Source organism: Sapajus apella, unplaced genomic scaffold, assembly GCF_009761245.1.
Source record: "Sapajus apella isolate SASKATOON/1434 unplaced genomic scaffold, GSC_monkey_1.0 scaffold23, whole genome shotgun sequence".
Taxonomy (NCBI): domain Eukaryota; kingdom Metazoa; phylum Chordata; class Mammalia; order Primates; family Cebidae; genus Sapajus; species Sapajus apella.
Window position 1 is genome coordinate 24654956 of NW_022436963.1, and position 22625 is coordinate 24677580.

Below are 22625 nucleotides of genomic sequence, written 5' to 3' on the forward strand. Positions count from 1 at the left end.
TGACTAGTGACATGAAAGCACTGTATATTTGGCTGTTTCCAGGCAAAAACGTGCAGAGATGGAAGCTGAGGAGACCAAGAGGCAGAAGTTGCTGCCAGAAATTCTGTACTGAGGAACTGACGATGTCTTCACTCCCTACACTCAGATGCTTTTGTTCTCTTTGCAGTTCAAACTTTTTGATTCTTAATGGTGAGGAAGTTTGGACCAGCCCTGCCTTGTAATTCAACCCAGCTCTAAGGAAGTGACTCTTGGAGAAGAACATAAGAGGAAACTGTTTAAAAGCCTAAGACTGAAGATAGTCATAAGGACGGTGCTTGAAATTAAGCTGAAATTGGATGAGACACTCAACAGAAGTATTAATAGGATGTTTCTGTCATCAAAAAAAGGTGTAGAGAGAATAAAGAGAGACAAAGGGCATGGGGAAAACAGGTAGGACAAAAAAAAAGCGCTTTTTCCAGAGTCACAGTATATACACAGTCCTAAGCCAAACAAGGTATTTTTGAAAAATAAGAGAAGACGTTTCAGTACTTTCCTAGTTTAAAAAAGTCTGCTACTATATTTACATAACCTGAAAAAACCCATAAATGTCTAAATTTTTATTTCCATGAGCTTGATTTCAAGTTTTATCTCTCATTTTTGTCACTGACTCATCTGCTTTTCTGGTGAATAACCACAAGCAACGCTTTGCCAAAAACGACACCAACAAACCGTTAAGGTTGTTACCACATAGATTAAGGGGTATGCTATGATCTGAATGTTTATGTGCCCTGAAAATTCAAATGTTGAAATCCTAGTCCCCAAAGTGATGGTATTGGCAAGTGGGGCCTTTGGGATGTGACTAGAGATTAGTGCCCTTGTAAAAGAGGCCCAAAAGAGACCCCCTCACCCGTTCTACCATGTGAGCGCAGCAGCAGAAAGGCAGCCATCTATGAACCAGAAAGTGGGTCCTCACCCAACACTGAATCTGCTAGCACCTTGATCTAGGAGTTCCTAGCCTCAAAATTATGAGAAATAAATTTCTTGTTTATAAGCTATCCAATTTCTGGTATTTTTGTTACAGCAGCTTAAATGGACTAACACAGAGTGGTTTGAGGTTTTTCAAATGTATACATTCAATTACCAGCCAGAAGCATTTTCTTTCCTAAATTAAAAAACAGTCCGATAGTTTGCATGATTGTCCCCCCAAACCTCATGTTGATATCTAATTCCAACACTGGAGGTGGAGTCTAATGGGAGGTGTTTGGGTTATAGGGGTGGACACCTCACAAAGAGATTATTGCTGTCCCGGGGTGGTGGTGGGCAGTGAGTGAGCTCTGCTCTATTTAGTTCTTACAAGAGCTGGTTGTTAAAAAGAGCCTGGAACCTCTCTCCCCTCTCCCTTGCCTCTTTTCCTTCCATGTTATCTCTGCACATGCAGGCTACCCTCTGCCTTCTGCCATGACCGGAAACAGCCACCTCGGCAGAAGCTGAGCAGATGCTGGTACCATGCTTCTTGTGCAACCTGCAGGATGATGAGCCTACTAAACCCCTTTTCTTTACAAATTACCCAGCCTCAGGTATTTCCTTACAGCAACACAAATAGACTACGATAGAAAGCAGAGGCTGCTCATCCATGAAACCCTAAGTGTACCTGCTTGCAGGAAGGTAGAAGCTTTGTCTGGCCAACCTCTCCCTCGCTTTGTTAATTTGGGTGGGAAAAACATAAACAACCCTGTAACCCTATGTTACTCATAAGTGTTAGCCCTCCTCCTTTACTTCGTAGCCCAAATGAACCTGAATATCGCTCTTTCACACATTTCCACCACTGCAAAACAGATGGAAGATAGAAACCCAGAGAATGGGTCACTCAGGGACAGCAGGAGGCTCACAATGAAACTGAATCTTTGAGTAACAATCTCTTTTCATCTAAATAACCACCACTTCAAATTCCTAAAGTTTCTTCAGTGACTTATTTGAAAAAGTGTTAAAATCCTACAGGTTTCTGGCACTTAATAGACGGTCAAGTAATGATTGATAAGACTTACCATACCCTTATATACATCATCTCATTTCATCTTAATAACAATCCTAACAGTAGGCTTATTATGAACCCACTTTAAAGGTGAGGCAACTAAGGCTTAGAGGTTAGAAGGGCCTCCCAGGGGACCTCAACAACAGGGCAAAAGGAACACACAAACACCAAGATCGCTGATCCCAGTACCTGGATACTAACCACACACAACACACTAGCTCTATTCAGGGTAACCTGGAATAAGCCTGTGGACCCAAGGCCTGCATTCAGCCTTGACCCACTATCTGATGGGACTTCATCCCTTACCTATCCAAACACAGCAAAGATACGGGGCACCTAAAAATAGCTTTTAGCAAAATATTAGGGGTGACCTGCTGCCCAGGACTCATCTCTGCACACACTGCTGATGCCAGGGAAAAAGCTCATCACTGCCCTCCCTGGGGATGGAGTGGCTGCAAGGCCTGAAATATACAAAGATTACACAGTGCCTCTGCCCTTTAAGTTCCCTGTAAATATGTGGATGGAGTGAGTGAGAAAGATCGCCGCTCAGGTCCATCTGGTAGTTATTTTCTTTACAAGAGTAATCATTATGTTACACCACTTCCCTTTCTTATTGGAATTGGCTTATTAGGATACTATTAGTCAAGGGGAGACAGAGGTTAGCCCATGGTTAAAAAGCTTGGGTGAGCAAAGAATAGTAAGACTTGTGTTCTCAAAGGCATACGTGGGTGTCTGATCGATCCCCTGGGTTAAAGCTGCTCAATTTTACCTTTCTATCCAATGGTGCCTACCACAGGGCTGGCACTAGGGGTATGAGAATGTGAGAAGCTAAACTGCAGAACACATTTGGAAGAACTTCACTTCATTCCTACTGTTAACCACTCTTAAAATTACCAGGATAAAAATTAAAGACATGTGCTCATATTCCATCCAGGATATCATCTCTTCATTCTGTCTAAATCTTTCTTTTTTTTTTTTTTTTTTTTTTTTTTGACGGGGTCTCACTCTGTTGCCCAGGCTGGAATGCAGTGTCATGATCTTGGCTCACAGCAAACTCCGCCTCCAGAGTTGAAGCGATTCTCCGCCTCAGCCTCCCCAGTAGCTGGGACTACAGGTGTGTACCACTGTATCTGGTTAATTTTTGTATTTTTAATAGAGACAGGGTTTCACCATGTTGGCCAGGCTGCTCTCAAACTCCTGACCTCAAGTGATCTGCCCGTCTAGGCCTCCCAAAGCGCTGAGATTACAGGTATGAGCCACTGCGCCCAGTGTACATCTCTTTTATAGGTAGGATGTTTCGTTTTATACTCCATGTGCTCTACACTGGACCTGTTTAAGTGAGAACATGGTATGGGATAAAAACACTTCATGGACCAGAAACCACCAGGCAAACTAACATGAGCCAGCAGAGGATACTTGCTACGTTAAGTCTTAACTTTCTGAGCTTCTGTTTTTTCATCTGAAAATGCAAAGAGTCATGGGTAAGAGCACCTATCTTGCAGGGTCTTTCTGAGGATGAAATACAGTAATGCATGTACACCTCCAATCCAAACAGTACTTGGCATCTTTAATAATGGTACTTTGGAAGCCTATGTAAGACTTCAAAGAAGAGCACTGTCTCAGGAAAAAAAAATTTTTCTTATTTTGGTAACCATGTCAGCTCAGAGATAGGCAACACTGGGTTCAAATCCCAGCTCTACATTTAGAATCTAACTCCTAGCCTTAATCTTTCATAATCTGCCACTCTCATTTAATAAAAAGAGCTCTATCTAATGAAGATGTAGAAGCTAACGCATGCACATACAGAAAGCACCTTACGTGTAGGGCGCCCAGTAGAATTCAATGAATATTATTTCCTTTCCTTGTAAGCTCCTTGGTCTATGGTCCAGTGTATAATTGCCTTATAAACAGATTCTTACTCATCAAATATTTTTATAGCGAGGCAATCACCCTTTCTGAACACAGAAAGAACCACTTACAGATAAATCTCAACAGAATTGCCAATTCAAATTGTCTGGTTATGCTCATTTAATCCAGTGTAGCTGGGTAACATATTTGTAAACCAAATCCTAATTTTCCTTATGAATCACTGAAATGAAATAGAAGTGACAATGTATAATTTTTTTTAGAGGAAGTAGGCTGTTTTGTTAGATATACTATGGAATGGCTCTATGTAGAAGCTTTTCAGAAACAAAATTTACTTCATGGTGAATACTCTAATAGATACATTTCAAAATATTTGGACATCTGGAACACCTTTTGATACAATTGTCTATCAGATTCACCTATTTCCAGTTCTGAAAAGGACAAAATAGTTTCTGGGATTTGGGGCTTTATAAAACTTGATCTGGGTGGGTCTAGTGGAACAAAAATAATATCTCCCTAAACCTGGAAACAATTTTGTTAACTGGGACATCACGGAGAAACTCATTCTTCTTAAACACAAGCCCACTTTTGGTGAGCAACCTGAAAAGTTCTGATGACTGCCAAGACAGGCCTTTCAATCTTGAACTCATCACCAAATGAATACTTATCAAGAGCTTATATAGCACACATGGCAATGTATTAGTGCCACAGACATGGCCCCGGACAAGGCAGACTCTTCCACTTAGTTACAGCTATGATAAATGCTACGCAGGAGAATTACCAAAGTGAGAGTCTCAGGGCACGAGATGCAGTCTGTGAGGTCCGAGAGGCCTGGCTTCCTAGAGGTAGCGATGCTTGAGCTGAGATGAGAAGAACAGAAAGAGAGATTGTCTAGTGATGTGCAAATCCTACGTGCAGACAGAAAGGCTGTGGACAGGAGGGGAGAGGTGGAAAATCTGCAGGTTACTTAGTGCAGAGTACGGGGCAAGACTGTCCCAGGTAGACAGAGGAGCAGGTGCAAAGGCCCAGAGACAGAAAGGAGCTCAGTGGCACACGAGTGGACTCTCAGAGACATGAGAAGCTGGAAGAAGAGGATGAAGGGGAGAAGAATCTTGGCAGACGGAAGCCAGTATGATCTACGCATGTGGGACCTTACAGCCACCCAAGAGAAATGGGAAGGCATAGGAAGCTTGAGGGAGAGTGATAAAAGATTTACATTCCTAAGAGATTATTCCTGATGCTAAGTACAGAAGGAATTGAAGAAGGGCAGTAAGATTTGCAGAGGAAAGAGTTATGGTCCAGGCAAGAGACAGTGCTTGAGACAAAGGTCAATTTCGCTCCCCAAGGGACTTTTGGCAACATCTGGAAATACTGTTGATACCACTTTGGAAGTGCTGCTAGCATCTAGTAGGTAGGTAGGTAGTTGCCCGGGATATTGCCAAATATCCTACAATGCACAGGGCAGCTTCCCACTCCCATCACGAACCACTGCCACCACCACTACCAACACACCCACACCCAAGAATTACCCAGTCCAAAATGTCGGTAGTGCTGAGATTCAGACACCCTGGTTTGGACCACGGTGGTCATTTAAATGAGCTGGAGAGCTGTGAATAGATTCAAGATGTATTTAGGAGGTAAAATCCACAGGATTCAATGACAGATTGAGATGGGAGGCTAAAGAACAAATGGTATTGAGTATGTATCTCAACCTTTTCAGTAAACCCAAGGAAAGTTATGTCTAGAATGTTTCTTTTCCCAGAAAGAGCAAAAAAGGCATTTGCTCTGGAGTGCTTTTGCTTTAAGAATCAGAGGGGTAAGTCAGAATGGGAAACTGAAGCTGGGAGCAGAACTCTTTCACTCAAGTATAGCAACTCAAGTCTGTTACAGCTCAGATGTGGCCTCAGTGAGGTCAGAGATGCCTGTCTAGGCTACGATTATCTGTCATTTAACTACTAAACAGTCTGGGCTTTAAATTTTTATCCTGGTCTTAAGATTTGGAAGGTGTTTAGACAATGGTCAGTAAATCCGTAACAGTGTGAAGACCAATACATGTTTGGTCTGTATCTACCTGAGCGTAAGCTCTTCATCTAGCTTAGTAGCTACTTAAAAGACCAGCATCATCTGGGAGCTCATTGGAAATGCAAAATCTCAGGCCCCTGGCCAGTCTTAATGGATCAGAATCTCTACGGGTAAGACTGAGGAATCTCTGTGAAGCTCTCCAGTGACTCCAATCATGCTAAGGCTTGAGAATCCTTAATATAGCTCACATTGTAGAACAGAAGAAACAATGTCTATGCTGGTACAGCACTAACAAAGCCTAAGTGCTCAGCAGGTGTCAAAAAACCCTGAAACAGATAAATTTAAAGAATGCCACATCATTTATGCAAGTTCTAGGCTGCTGAAGAGCTGGTACTGGAAATCCGAGTGTTTCTAATCTCCTTCAGCTTATAACAGAAGCAAACATTAGGGCTTATTTTAAAAAGAAAATAAAAATGTTGCACATGTGAGTTTCCAGGCCATATAAATCTTTCTGCCTTTTAGAAGAGAATAAACAGTACCCAGCAGGAGCAGAGAGCCGGCCCAATGAAATAAACAAGTTCTTAAACAGCTTCCAGTGGGAGGGGTTTTATAGTTGACGCAGGAACAGCAAAAGCATTCAGCAAGGGCCACTGAGGGTTAATTTCGGGGCAAGGAGAGACAGCAAGCTTCCCTATGGCCTGAGGCCAGCCAGGGTCTAAGGCCAGGGAAACCATCTAGAGCAGCTTGTGGGCCGGGCCATCCTTGGCTGTTCTGAAGACTGGCACTGAGATTCGTCAAAGTTCCAAGCAGGGCTCCAACTCCAGAACAAACCTCCATAAGTTCAAAATCAACATCTTGTCCCTAAGCTTAACATCCTTGTTTATGCTACTCACGAACCCAACAGAGCCTCAAAAACATCCACAGTTTTGATTTAAGTATCATATTTTTGACTCTGAGATTTTACCCAAACACTCCAGAAAGAAAACAGAAAGTTAAGAAGAATAATAAACTAGCTCAACAAAAAATGATGCATAAACTCTGGGGCAGTGAATGGCTTATTTATAAATACGCGTCACTTAAAACAACGAAGAACATCCAGATGACAGAATAAACAGCTGAAACTCAGGAACTCGTTCACCCTAAATCTGGCGCCTGATTGAAGACCAGGCTTTGCCCTCTGTTTTGGTGATTCGAAGGTTCACACACTCACACCAGTCTTTTGTGTGCCTGTGAGGTCCTGAGTGAGCCGTGGAGCTGTAAATATTTGCCCTTCGCCCAGAGCTGGCCAGCTGCTGAGACTGCAGCTGACAGACAGGCCAGGGGCCAGGAAGGGAGGCCAGGTCGGAAAACTTGCAGGCCTGGTGTGCATGTATGGAAGGGGGGCTGGGAGAGGGAAGGGGAGGCAAAGCAGACACGGGCCCCTGGGGGACCCTCGGGCAAATATTTTCCCCTTTCTGCCACACCATCTGGAGCAGGCAACCAGAGAAGGGCAGCAGGCCCAGGCCCCTCCCCAGGAAGGCAGAAGCACCCAGCTGTTGAAAATGTGGCTTTTGCAATCAGGAAAACCACTGGTTCTTTACCTGGGCAACTTTGCACCACCCCTCCTCCCCCACCATGCCAGGACACTTGACAATATTTGGATTGTCACTATTTGGGGGGGAGGCCAAGAATGGCACTAAACAACCTACAATGCACAGCACAGCCCTCCCTGCCCCCCTCCCAACTAACAGTTATGGGGCCCAAAATGCCAATATGCCCCAAGCCTGAGAACTCTGAGGTAGAATCTGAGTACAAGTTCTGCTCCCTGGGTCACTATTTTATTTTGGACAAGTTCTATAACTTCTCCGAGTCTGTTCCCTCATCTCAAAGGATAACATAGGTAATGCATGTAAAGTGCTTCCTATTGTTGGTGGCACTTAATAAACAATAAATGGTAGTTGTGGTTGCACTAAGGGACAACATGATAGTGGTTAAGAACTTGGGCTGGAAAGATGGGCACACAAAGGTTCAACATGCAGCTTTGCACCCAAAAGCTGTGAGCCAGGCATTAAACTGCCCCTTAATGAGCCTCAGCTTTTTCATCTACTAAATGGGAAGGGTTACACCTACCTCACTTGATTAAAAAGGAAATGACTGGGAAGAACGCAGCAGCCAGCCTGGAGCAAAGTAAACCCTCGCGCCTGGTGGCTGTTACAATTACACGGACTACCACAGCAAGGGAATTGCTCAGGTGGAGATCTTAAAAATAATTGTAGGTAACACTTGTTGAGCATTTACTCTCTGCCAGGCACAGTGCCAGGCCCTTCTTCTATAATCTCTCCCTGAAGCCTGACAAAAACCTTTCGCACTGAGGGAAATTGAGGGACCTGAGAATTAAGCCAGAAGGTCACCCAGCTGGTTAGCAAAAAAATTTTTGATTAAAAAAAAAATTGAAAACAATTTTAACTCCAGAGGACTCACAATTATTACTTTATACTTGTTGAGGGCAGAGTGGTCCTTTCTTTCTGAAAACCCTGGATGAATACCTCAGGGGGTGCCTGGCTGTGTTTTTGCTCTGTATGTCACATCTCTAGGGACCATAGTTTCCAACTTTAGCGAGGTTAAGCAGCTTGCTCAAGGTCAGCCAGCTAGTTGGCAGCAAAATCCACGCTTGCATCCAGCTTTTACCCCAGAGGCCTCTCTTCTGGCATCCTTCTTAACTTACATTTGGCTGTGGGTTCCCCTCCCTCCACTTTTTTTTTTTTTCTGGAATCCTAGAGGATGCACGCATACAATTCACCCAATGTGTCCATCTTTCCTCTCCTGTGTGTCAGTCTACAGGTTTCTGACCTCCGGAGGGTCAAGCAACTTGCCCGAGATCCCCCAGGCTCGTCTGAGCAGCAAATCTTTTCAATGCAGTTTTGACTCTGGAGCTGCATTCTTCATTCTTATCCTACACTTGCTTGTGGATTCTTTTTCGTCCTTCCAGAACCCCTGAAGGTGTGCAGCTATACTTTACAGGTTACTAGACTATAGGGACCACAGGGTCCCACCTCAGGCAGGTTCAGCGACCTGCACGTAGTGATACAGCTGGCAAGCAGTGGAAGAAGAGAAAGGAAGCAGGGATGCTCCCGAGAAGCTCAGGGCATCCTGTACCCAAAGGGATGGGGCGGGGTCCTGGGTCCCCAGAGGGCCCGGCTGGAGGTCGGGGCGGGCAGCAGGCGCCTACCTTGCCGTCCGGCGGCGCGGCCACGCAGCGGCTGAGAGAGTCGAGGCGCGCGCTGTATTCGGTGAATTTCTTCTGGTAGCGCAGCGCGGTCATCTGTAGTTCGAGCTGCGCGGCAGCCAGCTGGGCCACCAGTGACTTTTCGCGCTTCCCAGCGCGCAGCGCCTCCTTCTTGAGCGCCTTGTGCAGCGCGCCCAGGCGGGCCTGCAGAGCGCCGTTGTGCGCCCGCAGCGCTCGCGCGCAGCAGTGGCCGCCCGCGCGCTGCTCGCCGTGCGTCAGGGGCAGCCCGCAGCCCTCCTGGCAGCGGCCCACGGGCCGCGCATCGCAGGCGTCGCGCATGTGCGCCTCCACGTCGCGCCGCAGCAGCACCTGGCCGCAGCCCGCGTGGCGGCAGCGCGCGGGCGCGAAGTCGCAGCGCTCGAGGTGCTCCGGCAGCTGCTGCAGCTTGACCACCCGGCCGCAGCCGCCCGCCGCGTACGCGCACTTGATGTCCAGCTTCAGGATGAGGCGCTTGAGCGGCAGGACGTGGTTGAGCTCTTTGGCAGACAAGCGACCGCGGCAGCGCGCCGGGCAGCTGCCCTCCTGCACCACCCAGGGCAGCACGCAGCCGGCGCAGAAGACGTGGCCGCACGGCGTGGTCAGCGGGTCCTCTAGGACCTTGTGGCACAGCGCGCACTTCAGGTCCGGGTCCACGTCGCCGTCGAAGCGGTCCAGCTCGAAGCCCATGGTGGCGGCCAGGTCCCGGGGTCGCCGCCGGGCGGCCGGGCGCCCCCTCCCTCCCCACGAGGCAGCCCAGACAGGCCGGCTGCGCTGCCCGCCCGCTCGCTAGCTCTCCCCGGACTGAGCCTAATTGCTCCAGACTTCCTCGGAAAATGCCCGAGGAACAGGACTCCTCCGGCCGTATATGCGCGAGCGCGAGCGCACATACATCTTGCCTCGGAGGCCTCTCGCCAGCCCCCAGGAAAAGCGAGGAGGCTGGAAGGCAGAAACGCGTGGGAGGACACTGAGGCTCGCTACACTGGACGGGCCCGCCCAAGACGCCAGACTGAAACTTCTTGGGAAACTCCTTTCTGTTTTCTTACAGTCTGCGCTATAGGAGACAAAACGCCAGCCGAGAAAATCTCGCTGGGTTTGGAAGTGAGGCTGCTGCTTTCGCCCAGACGAGTTCTCTTGGAGCCCCTTCCGGAACGGATCAAAACTTTTTTACTCCATTCTCCCTCCCCCTTCCTCTAGTGGCTGATTGCAGAGGACTCAAAATATCCTGGGGCCCACTATCTCAGCACTTACGGTCTTCATTTATTTATTTCATTCCAGGGAAAGTTACAAAACCTGCGGGACGCTCAGGCTGCAACTTCAGTTCCTTTGACCAGAGGTTCTGCGAACCTCCAGGATTTAGCAGGTTTCCAAGACCGGTGGATGAATCTAGCCGGGCAGATTTTGGGGGTCAAGAGCGACTCGCCAGCTGCTGGAGTGGGAGAAGCCGGCGTGCTGGCTCCATCCACTTCACCTAACACCTCTGAAGTGTCTGCACGACAGTGTGGCAAGCGTTGTGCGCTTCTAAATCGTTGCTTTAAATATCGGTACAATGTTGTGAGAGGGTTAGCTCCATTTGAAAATTATTTTCCCGTGCTTACAAAAGAAGCGATGCTGACTGCATTAGTTAGAATTGGGAGAAAACCCGATCTCCCCCATGCTCATATTAAAAACTGCCCTCCTTCAGTTTTGGTTTGTTTTGTTTATGTGTACACTTTGTCATCATTCCATTGAGGAAAAAACTTGCCCTGTAGGGTCCTGTAGATCAGTGTTTCTCACATTTTAATGTGGTTGTGGTTCTGATCCAGTGTGTTGGAGCAAGGTCTGGGAATCTCCACACTGAAAGCACTTCCAAGTGTTGCCAATGCTGCTAGTCCATGCTGGTCCTTGGATTCCCGCTTGATTGGAAAACCCTGGTGATCCATAGATCTGGACATTTATTCCCTGCTCTGGTGTAGCTTTTCAAGCAGTACAGCAAACCTGGCTGGGTAGCATTCAGCAACACTCCTGAGCGTTGGAGGAATATTTTTGGAATTCCAACCTGAGTGGAAAGTTCATAGCATCATCCATGGATTTTATTTTATTTTTACCTCCCAAGGCTATAGACATTCCTAAGAAACACGCAGTCAGCATTGGTGAGAGTGAAATCAAGCTATGGAATTCTCATTTGGAATCTGCTGCCAGTTTCTGAACTGTGAAGCGGGAGAGCTGGAGCTCTGTATTCAGTGAGACTCTGGGGCCCGGAAAGTGGGATTACAGCATCCATTTTGTCTAATTGCTTTCCTTCTCTCTTTTATGTGGCTGCTAAAGCCCCATGACCTTCACTATTTAACTGCTTCATCAGAGTGAAAGAATTGCCTTGATGTTCATAAGGATTACTTGTTTCTAACTGACCTTTAAAAAGTTGACACTCACTAGATTTTTCAGTGCATGGTTGAGGTCACTGGACAGTGTTCTTTAATCAGTGTTGGTGGCATTTGTTGCCTATTTGTAGTGGAGACTTTCTTTTAATTGCTTTAATCAATTAATGCATTGCTTTGATAGGATTCCGCATGGGGAATATTATTGGCCTTTGTTCAGATAAGCTTGTGCCAGGGAATCCTCCATCAGTATATTCATTAAACTACTCATGGGCTCTCAGATAATGGGCAAGAAATTCTTTCACCAAAGGTGTGTGGGCTTGTCAGTTTCACAGGATGAGCTAGTGTCAACAGGGTGATAATCTTCAAACCAAACTGGTTTTGAGAAACAGGGAAGCTCTGTCCTATACCATAAATGTAAATTAGTGCTTACTTGGGGTGTACACTTCTTTTTGGAGGTGTTCTACTACCCCTGGGGTGGTCTCCCAGATGGCAGACTGAGAGGTTGTTGATGAAACGCTACAGCTGAGGCCACAGAAAAGCCATAGCCTACTGTGGACTGGCCTCTTTAAGGAAAAGGAAAGTCTGTCTGTGCCACTCCTCATCAGTTAATTTTAGTATCAAAATTCTTGGAGGTTAGAAAAAAAAAATCCTACAATGTCAGAGCTGGCAAGATCATGCACATTATTTCAGTCACTGAACTTAACAGACAGGAGAAATGAGAGCCAAAAATACTAGGAAAAAGGAATTCAAGGGCAGAGTTTCTCAACTTTGGCACTACTGACATTTTCATTCGAATAATTATTTGTTGGTGGGGGTTGTCCTCTGCATTGCAGAATATTTAGGAGCATCTCTGGTCACTATCCACTAGACATAGTAACAACCCCTCATTGTGACAAGCAGCCATGGCCAGTGCCTGATTGAGAACCACAGTTTTAGGGAAGGTTTTTGCTCATTACTGAAGTCAGGCAGTGCTGTCAGCCCACATATTCTGCTGGCTGTGGAACCACCTGGTGAATGCTGCACAGTGAGAGAGGGATGTTATTATAAATCGAAAAGTCAAGGCACCATACCAATCAACATGAATAAAAACTGTAGGAAGATGAATGTTTGGTGTGGCAGGCCTCCTGAGAAAAGTAGCTGATTTTTCTGACATGGATTAGGCACTTACTCAACCGTCCGAGAAGCATCTGAGTGTTTATATATGGATGAATTCCTTGTGGACAGCTGGATTGGTCACTTTGCAAATGACTTTGCGGCTTCCACTACCTCTGTTCTTACCCCTTCCTTTTATTGCCTGATTCTGCACTTTCTGTGGCCCCAAGCTTCATAAAAATACTATTTTTATTTCTATATTCACCACTATCCCATTCTGTTTTTAGTGTCCTTTCCATCAGCACGTTTAATCAGAGGGTGATAATAATATCTACCACTTTTTTGGAATCTTACTAGGTATCAAGCACTGTGCCCAGCACGTGACCTTCATTGCCTCATTAATCCTCACAGCACATACAGAGGTAGATATGTTGTCTGCCCTGTTTTACAGATGGAGAAACTGAGGTTTATAGAGGTTACATAAGGTATCTAAGTAGGTTAGGTACATCATTGAGTACACAAGGTAACTTGTGTATCTTATAAGGTTACATAAGATATCCCTCCAGTCAGGGATGTCGACAGGAGAATTTCAGAATCCTCACTCTTAATCACCATAAGCCTTATGTGTCCTCCTCCACAAGCCCCCAGCTCAGGAGGCACTCCCTTATAAATAATATGGATAATCACTCCACTCCTCCATGTTTGCTGGCTATCAATCCTCAGCTGCCCCTCGGGTCTGACTGTGGCTTCAGTACTAGAAAAATAACCAAAAAAAAAAAAGTCAAAAGTTTTTTATTTTTTTTGTTTCTTTCTCAGGCTTAAATATTTGTATTCTGCTAGCTAAAATAGCACTATACAATTGGATAAGGATCTGTTTTTACCAAATGAAAGTACCACTAGAGTGTACAAAGGTACAGCAGTTATCCACAAAAACAAGTGTGAAACATTTTGGTCAGACTGCTTGCCACTTAACATTGCCAATGTCAGCCATCCTGGGGGCCTGACACATTCATTTGGCCTTGGGTTGAAAGGTAAGGAGAAGAGAAGGTAATTCTCTATTCTGGAGACTTTTGAAGACTTTGGGAAGTCAGGATGAGTTATCATAGCAGGGACACCGGACAGAAGACAAGAATTGCAAAAATGCTTCTTACAAATTGGAGCAAAAATCTGGTCTGCAAAAGTCTAGCTTTTCTTTCCTAACTCTCCAGATAGGATTAGCTTCCACAGGCACATGCACATACCCTTGTATAACGCTGATCACACTTGAAGTGTCTTAATTTATCCAATAATTATTTAGTAGCTATTACATACAAAGAAGAGGCTGTTCTTGCACTGGGGCTACAGAGGAAAACAAACAAAATAAGCAATGTCCCTCCCCTCTTAAGCTTTCATTTGAGGGTAGGGAGCAGCAGATATCAATAAATGAATAATAAATGAGATGATTATGGAATATGATAAGTTCCCTAATAGAATACTGCTCCAAGTGTGGTCTGAGGACCAGAACATAGTTCCCGGGCATAACCTGGAAGCATGTCGGAAGGCAGAACCTCAGGTCACACCTTAGATCTACCGAATCAGAATCTGCCTTTTAGCAAGATCACCAAGTGATTTATGTGCACTTACTGTGTGAGAATCGCTGCTCTAAACACCGTAAAAGAAGCTCATGTGCTGGAGAAAAATCAAAGGGGCCCATTTCACATAGGGCAGTCTGGGGAGGGGAAGTGTGAGTTGTTGCTTGAAGGATGAGAATGAGCCAGCAATAGCTGGGAGAAGAACCAGGCTCAACAAGAGAAAGTGCTGAGGTTCGAAGGGAGTCAAGCACATGGCCTATTTGAATTAGACAGAGTGTGCCTAGAACTTACAGCAGAGTAAGCCAAGCAGAGAAGAACCAAATAAGGGTAGAAAAGTAGACAAGAACCAAATGGACATGGGCCTGCAGAACCTGCAGAGGAAGGAGTTTGAATTGATTCTAGTGCTGGATGGCACTGAAGTATTTTGGGCAGCAGAGGGGCACAGCTTGATCAATGTCTAGTTTCTATGCCACATATTACACTCTATTGCAGAGTAGGGCAATCGCTCACATTCTGTCCCCTATGCTTAACACTTAGTAGAAACGTAATAAATAATGAACAAATAACTGTTCCCTCTTCCTGCTCCAAGTAAGTGCCTGCTGCTCAGATCCTAAACGTGGGTTGGTACTACCAGCATGAGGTATATGTATCACAGTATGAGTTAAACAGGCCTCTGTGGCCTAGTCAGAGCACCTGTCAATATTTAGAACATTGTTCCTGTAATAAAATCAATTCAGAATTATGAACAGCCAACTCCCATGTGAATGAGTAGATCATTATCTGGTTGTGAATTGGCAGGCTTTGTATAGAACATGTGTGTGTGCATATATAAATATAAATGTTCACATACGTGGCTATTTATAAACATACATGTACCTATATACATGCAGGAGGAACAAAAAAATTATTTAGCTAAGCATAATAGAACATCCAAATAACCATGGAATAAACTAGTTGGAAATTGATTCCTCTCTCAAGTAAAAAAATATGAGCCATAGTTAGCAGGCTGAGGCTGGTATAGTGGCTTCCAGGTCATCGAGGACTCAGGATTCTTTTCTCTTCTTGCTCTGCAGGGCCTGGCCTCTATGCTCATTTCATTTCATGGAGCAAGATAGTTTCTGCACAGCCAACCATTTCAGGCAGGAAAATGGAGGAAGAAGGGGTAGGCCAACCTGATTAAGCTAGGGGAAAGCTTAACTTAATCAGATTGGCCTGGCCCTTCCTTGAGCTTTTCTGAAAGCTCCACCTAACGACCTTCTCTTACATCTCAACAGCAACACAATTTATGAAATGTACTCTTTTACAAGGTACAATGCTTCCTGGAATATCAGTAGGTTCTATCATAAGATATCACTTCACACCCGAGGAGTAAGACCAAAGTTAAAAAAGACAGACAATAACAAGTGTTGCCGAAGATGCAGAGAAATCGGAATCCCCACATATTGCTACGGGGATTGTAAAATGGGGCAGCCATAGTTTGGCAGCTCCTCAAAATGTTAAATATTGAGTGACCATATGACCCAGCAGTTCCTCTCATGAAGAGAACTGAAAACACATGTTCAACCCAAAACTCATACACAAATGTTCATAGCAGCATTATTCATAATAGCCAAAAAGTTGAACCAATCCAAATGTCTACCAACCGATGAATGTATAAAACAAAATGTTGTATATCCAGGCAATAGAATGTCATTCGCCACAAAGAAATGAAGTACTGATTCATACTATACCATGGATTTATATTGAATACATTATTCTAAGTGAAAGAACAAATGAGTTACCACATGCTTATGATTCCATTTTTATAAAATATGTAGAGGTAGAAATTAGATTAGCGTTTACCAAAAGCTTGGAGAAGGGGGAAATGGGGAATAACTGCTAATAGGTAGGAGCTTCTTCTTTTCATGTGATGAAAATGTTCTAAAATTAATTATGCCAATGGTTACCTAACTCTGTGAATATACTAAAAAACACTGAATTGTACCTTTAAAAGGGTGAATTTTTGTAGCATATGAATTATATCTCAATAAAGTCATTCTAAAAGTGCAAAAATAGTAATAGGGTTGTGTTAATAAGGAAGAAGGGATTGATGGCTATTAGATACACAGGTGTCATTCTCCGTTTACATACATGCATAAGCTATTTTTTTTCAAAATTATATGTATTAGACTAGGGTTTATTTTCTTATTCATGCTAAAGGCTATGTGTTTAAAGATTATTGAATTAAATTGCATTCAGACCCTTTTTGCCTGCAAGTTTCTGAAGCCCAATTCAAAGTGAATAGGGATTGGCTGGGTGTGGTGACTCATGCCTGTAATTCCAGCACTTTGGGAGGCCGAGGTGGGTGGATCACGAGGTCGGGAGATCAAGACTATCCTGGCCAACATGGTGAAACCCCGTCTCTACTAAAAATACAAAAAAAAAAAAAAAATTAGCTGGGCGTTGTGGCATATGCCTGTAATCCCAGCTACTTGGGAGGCTAAGGCAGGAGAATTGCTTGAACCAGGGAGTTGGAGGTTGCAGTGAGCCGAGATCGTGCCACTACACTCCAGCCTGGCAACAGAACGAGACTCTGTCTCAAAAAGACAAAAAACAAACAAAAAAACAAAGTGAATAGGGATTTTTAAAAATGAAAAGAATAGGCCACATCATTAAAAAGTCCAGGAAGTAAAGTGGCTTCAGGCATGGCTGCATCCAGATCCTCACAGGAACATTAAGAATCTGCCCTGCTTTCCTCTGGGTTAGCTTCCTTCTCAGGCAGACTCTCCCCACATGGTTATACAGCGTCTGCAGTTCATGTTTGCATCTCACTACCTTATCATCCATAGCACAAACAGCACTATTTTCCTGATAGTTCCAATAAGTGTTCAAGGCATGACTCCTGACCTGCCTTAGGTTATCTGCCAACTCCTGAGCCAGGGAGTGGAAACATTCTCACCCAGACCACAAGAAATGAAGGTAGGAGAATGAGGGGTGTCTCACAAAGAGATGCCAGAAAGACAAAAAAATGTGTGTCCCCTATAGTCATATTACAGGAGTCAACACTAGTCCAAAAGAGGGGAAAAGCATTACTTATAAAATGTATAACAACCATTGTGCTGTAATGAATTTCAAAAACTCCTGTTAGCCTCCTTAATCATCCTCAGTTATAGGCTGACTTGAGGCAATAATCAGTGTAGGGGAAAAACACACAAAATAAGGCAATGTAATGCTCTTTTTAACAAATGCATTTTACATTTATACAACAATGGACTCTCTTCCTTTAGCTAAATCACATGAAAGGTACAGTGGAACTTAAAGTTTTAAAGTGTAAAAGGTATCTGTAATGTTGGTCAGTGTTGCATCCCCAGGACCGGGAATGCTGTTTGGCTCCTACTGGCCACTCGATAAACATGTTGATTGGCTTTGTAATTTACCCATATATTTCCTGGTCCTAACACACTCTGTAGGTTCTTAAACCTCAGAGATACTTGGTTATTCCTAAGGTGAAGAAAATCAAGGCATGACATCTAAACAGTAAGACTTATGATTACATGAATTCCTCTATCAAAAATAAGACAGTGCAATCATCACAAATGCATGGGAAGTTATAAAATCTTAATATATATATATATATATATGTATACACACACACACACATGCATACATATGTATTTATACATACGTACGAATACACACAGGCACTAATTTCATTAACAACTAATTTGGAAAAGCTGCTTTTCCAATATTTAAGTATCACTTTACGGTATGTTCATTAACATAAACAAGCTCTTTAAAGTCCTTGCAGCTCAAGCCTGTGATCTAGGAACTCATTAATTTTAATTTTTCTCCTGGCACCTTCTACTGCACTCTTATTTACTCAGTCTGTAAAATTATGATAATAATAATCCATGTTTACCTAGCATACAGTAATAATTGCTAATTAACTAATTTTTATATGTAGAAACCCCTGAAGACTTTACACAGGTACCGAGTATTATTATTTTAGGGTGGTGGTAAAGATTTGACTTTTTGTTTTCAAGTGAGACAGGTCACACTCAAATGTTGCATTCTCTTCAGGAATGGAATATTATAAACTGCTTCCATGGGCTATCCCATTGCGGATTGATTTGACATGTGAAACCCTGCAGTATGATAGCACTTTCTCTTGACGTCTAGAGCCTCAAATACCCAAAGTTGTGTTCAGTGTTTCATTCGGGGTGGGGGAGAGGAGGCTTTTTACAGTAAAATATAAACTGCTTTGGCAGGGACATCAGCAGACAGAGATCTGAACACAGATGATGCAGTTTTGCCACTCTCAAAACTAGTGACATCCAGAGAGCCTCCTGCCCATATTATGCAGCACACAATTGCTTTCATTTAAATTGATTCGATTGTACCAAAAAAACAGGCTTGCTCTTTGTTTTGCTTTGTTTTTCTCTTGCCGTTTCTTCTTTAGCATTTTATGACAAAAGAATAACATCTATTCTTTTGGGAGGGCTTCAGGCAGAACATTTTTGAGATGTCAGCCAACCAAGAGAAATGTGACATCCCTGTTCTTTGAAATCATGTCCTGAGACTGTGGTTTTGGTACGCAGATCAAACTGGCACTTGACAATGAAAAAGCCAAAACAAAATATTAACAAAAATAGTCCTACAATGGTATGGTGTTTCCAGGATAATCGTTTGTTATATTTTAACAAAGTTCACTTCATTCTATTTTCATTGTTGCACAGGAACAGACACGTAATGTTTCACAAAGCTGGCTATGAACGTCTTTCTATAGGGACAAAAAGTAATCGTGGAAAAAAATTCAGCAATGGTAATATTTTTCTAGACAGGTAAAATGGAAAATGTGTCCAAATTCTGGCATACTCTTTGTAGTTTTGGCAAATAGCACACTCCATCTTAACAGAATATAAAGAGCCTTAGAAGTGGAATCCAGAAAGATGAAAGGACTTGAAGGACAGTGAGTCAGTTTGTCATTGGTGAGAATCTTTGCAGTAACTTATAATTTATCTGTGGGTTGTATAAGCTCACAGATGAAGATAAAGCTGGAATCAGAGAGCTCCTACTGTTTTTTTCTCTAAGTTTCTGATGTTTCTTTAGACTGTAGGAGTTAAATAACAGTGTTTTTCTAACTTTTATAATGTATGCTTTCTATTTTTCATTTTTTTTTCCAGAAGGGTCATAACTGCCTACTCATGATTGGGATTATCCAGTTTACAAATGAAATGGGGGTAGGCAGGGATGTGGAGTGATAGCCTGAAAACTGCACACAGCTCCAGAGACTAGCAAAGGCTTACGAGTATCTTCTGAGAAGAGCCAAAAGATGCTCCCCATTCCATACTTTAATTGGGAATGGTGCATTTTTTTTTTCTCCTTGCATCAATCACCCTATGGATAGACTTCTTATCTTGGTTTTTTAGCATTTGATAAAAAAATCATTGAATTGAGCAAATAGTGTATACGGTTAAACCAACCCTGAGTCATTGAATAAGACGAGTCTATTCATTAGAGAGAATTTCATCAAAGAAACAATATGTATGATTGTGCTCTGCATCAGGGGTTGGCAGGGTTTTTCTGCAAAGAGCCAGATAGTAAATATGCTCAGTTTTGTGAGCCATGCGGTCTCTGTCACAACTCCTCAGCTCTGATGTTGTAGCACAAGAGCAGCCCATGGACAATAAGTAAATGAATGCATGTGCCTTGCTCGAATGAAACTTTATTTCCAAAAGGGCTGGATTTGGTACATGTGCCTTAGTTTCCTTAACTGTCTATGAATATCCTGCTTTTTTGGCAAGACAAAATGAGTGGAACTTCAGACTGCTGAGGCCATGATAAAAAAAATAGAGTAATATGGACTTTATAATAAATAGATGCTCAATAAATGATTGTACAATCAGCCTGGGCAATATAGGGAGACCATATCTCTACAAATAATTTTTTTTTTAATTAGCTGAGCATGGTGGTGCCCACCTGTGGTCCCAGCTACTTGAGAGTCTAAGGTGAGTGGATCAATTGAGCCCAGGAGGTTGAGACTGCAGTGAGCCATGATCATGCCACTGCACTGCAGCCTGGGTGTCAGAGTGAGGTCCTGTCTCAAAAGAAAAAAAAAATGTTTAAAGGAGACAGTAGCGTTGTATGAATTTGGGAGTCAGAAAAATCTACCTTTAAATCCTGATTCTACTACCTATTGGCTGTACAGCCTTTGCAAGTCACTCATTTCACTTGAGTTTCTGTAAAAGGGAGGCGTTATTAGTACCTGCTTCGTAGAGTTGAGATAGATTAATTGGAAACACAGTTAACGTGCTTGGCATAGTGCAGGGTGCATACTAAGTTGAATAACATTACGACTAAATGAATGGCAGTAAGGAGGGCAAGCATTATAGTGGATGGAATTGCCTGTGTCTCTTGAAGCTATCACCCACAAACCAGGCGCAGGCTCAGATACTCTGCCCTGGAGCCATGGAATTCAAAGATACCATGCATCTACAATCAAGCATTGCTCAGCAAAGGGGATGTGTTCTAAGAACTGTCATTAGGCAGTTTCGTTGTTGCTCGAACATCGTAGAGTGTACTTACAAACCTAGATGGTACAGCCTACTGCACACCTCAGCTATAGGGCGTAGTCCATTGCTCCTTGGCTACAAACCTGTACAGCATGTATTGTAACACAATGGTAAGGATTTATGCATCTAAACAAAGAAAAGGGACAGTAAAAATACAGTCTAAAAGATTAAAAATGGAACACTTGTGTAAGACACTTACTCTGGAGCTTATAGGACTGAAGTTGCTCTGGGTGGGTCAGTGAGTCAGTGGTGAGTGAACTAAAGGCCTAGAACATTACTGTAGACTTTATAAACACTGCACACTTAGGCTACATCAAATTTTTAAAAATTTCTTTCTTCAATAATAAGTTAATCTTAGCTTACTATAACTTTTTACTTTTAAACTTTTTAATTTTTTTAAACTTTTGAACTCTTGTAATTTTTTAAACTTTTGAACTCTTGTAAAATACAAAAGCAATTTCTTTATATGCTTATTCTATAAGCTTTTTCTTATTTTAAATTAAATTTTTTTTTTTTTTAACTTTTAGGCTTGTTAAAAACCAAACCACACACGTATTATCCTAGGCCTACACTGGGTTAGGATAATGAATGTCACTGTCTTCTACCTCTACATCATGTCTCACTGGAAGGTCTGCAGGTCGAATAATATGCATGGAGCTGTGATCTCCTATGATAGCTATGCCTTCTTCTGGAATTCCTTCTGGAAGTCTTGACTGAAGCTGTTTTAAAATTACCTTTAAAGAATAAGTAGAAGGCGTACACTCTAGATTAACCATAAAATGTTTAGTTTAGCCAATACTAGGCTGTAGGAAATTTTCAGCTCCATTGCGATCTATAGGACTGCCATTGTATACGCAGTTCATGGTTGGCAGGAATGTCGTTCTGTGGCACATGACTATTTGTGGGCTATAGATATGGAAGGAGAAATGGAGTGATATTAAGAAGCAGTTTTCTGGCAAATTTTGCCAGAAAGGAATTAGAGGACAAAAGAGAAGAAGAGGCCATGTTAGAGTTACATGTGAATCATCTGTCTCTTGTAGTTATTTATTATTCTGTTTATTAGCTAGTTAATCACTGTAACGATTTTGACAACACATGAAACAAATGAACACACAAAGAACGTGCTGTCCTCTCTCTTTAGAAAAAGAAATGGTGCCAGTAGTCTTTCAGGCAATTCCTTGAAAGTGAATAACTAGACGTCATTGTCTTTCAAAGCCAAATATGTCCACCATGCTAAATAAAACACCAAAGGAAATTTGCAGGAACCCTATAACTGAGATTGTCAGTTAATATGCCCTCATTACTAAAAACGCATTTTTAACAAATGAGGAAAACATTCATTCATCCTTTGTTTATAGGGACCAACTGGAGGCAGAAATTGGAGAGCTATTTGTTTGAGGAAGTCATAAGTTCATGTCTTATTCACCTCTGTGTCCCAAGATTGAGCATGGTCCCTGGCATACAGTAGATGTTCAATAAGTGCCCATGGCATTGTTGACTGAAAGAAGAGAAGGTGCCATGGCTTTCTCAGGCTTCCAAGGGCACAGACACACAGGTCTGGAGCACTCTGCTATTCAAAGCCCTTTCACAGCGCTGTGGGGCATATTGGAGACAGAAAGTGATTGCATCATATTATATGCTTGGCATAATTACACCATAGGCTTTTGTCTCTCTTGGTGCCTGCCAGTCTCAAAACACATGTGATATCCTCTCTTTGCTTATGTCAAGCACTGGGGTTGCCCACTCATTATATTTGGGACTTGTGAACTCTATCTCTACATTCTGAGTCACTTAAGCCCAGAGTTCCACGCTTGGGAGAATCAGGATGGCTTTTGTCCAAAGAAGATGATGAACAATGGGCATTCAAATCCAGAAGGAAAAAGATAAAAGTAGCAGACAAGGACCAGCTGA

At 43.1% G+C, this 22625-nt stretch overlaps 1 protein-coding gene across 1 annotated transcript in view; it reads right to left on the minus strand.

Moving 5' to 3' along the window:
* The window catches only part of PDZRN3 (PDZ domain containing ring finger 3), a 235955-nt gene extending 225953 nt beyond the window's left edge, over positions 1-10002 (minus strand). Inside the window, exon 1 of the mRNA XM_032290489.1 lies at positions 9108-10002. Within this exon, the coding sequence (XP_032146380.1) occupies positions 9108-9830 (723 nt within the window). The 5' untranslated portion in view covers positions 9831-10002. The remainder of the gene's footprint in view (positions 1-9107) is intronic.
* Positions 10003-22625: the final 12623 nt, after the last annotated feature.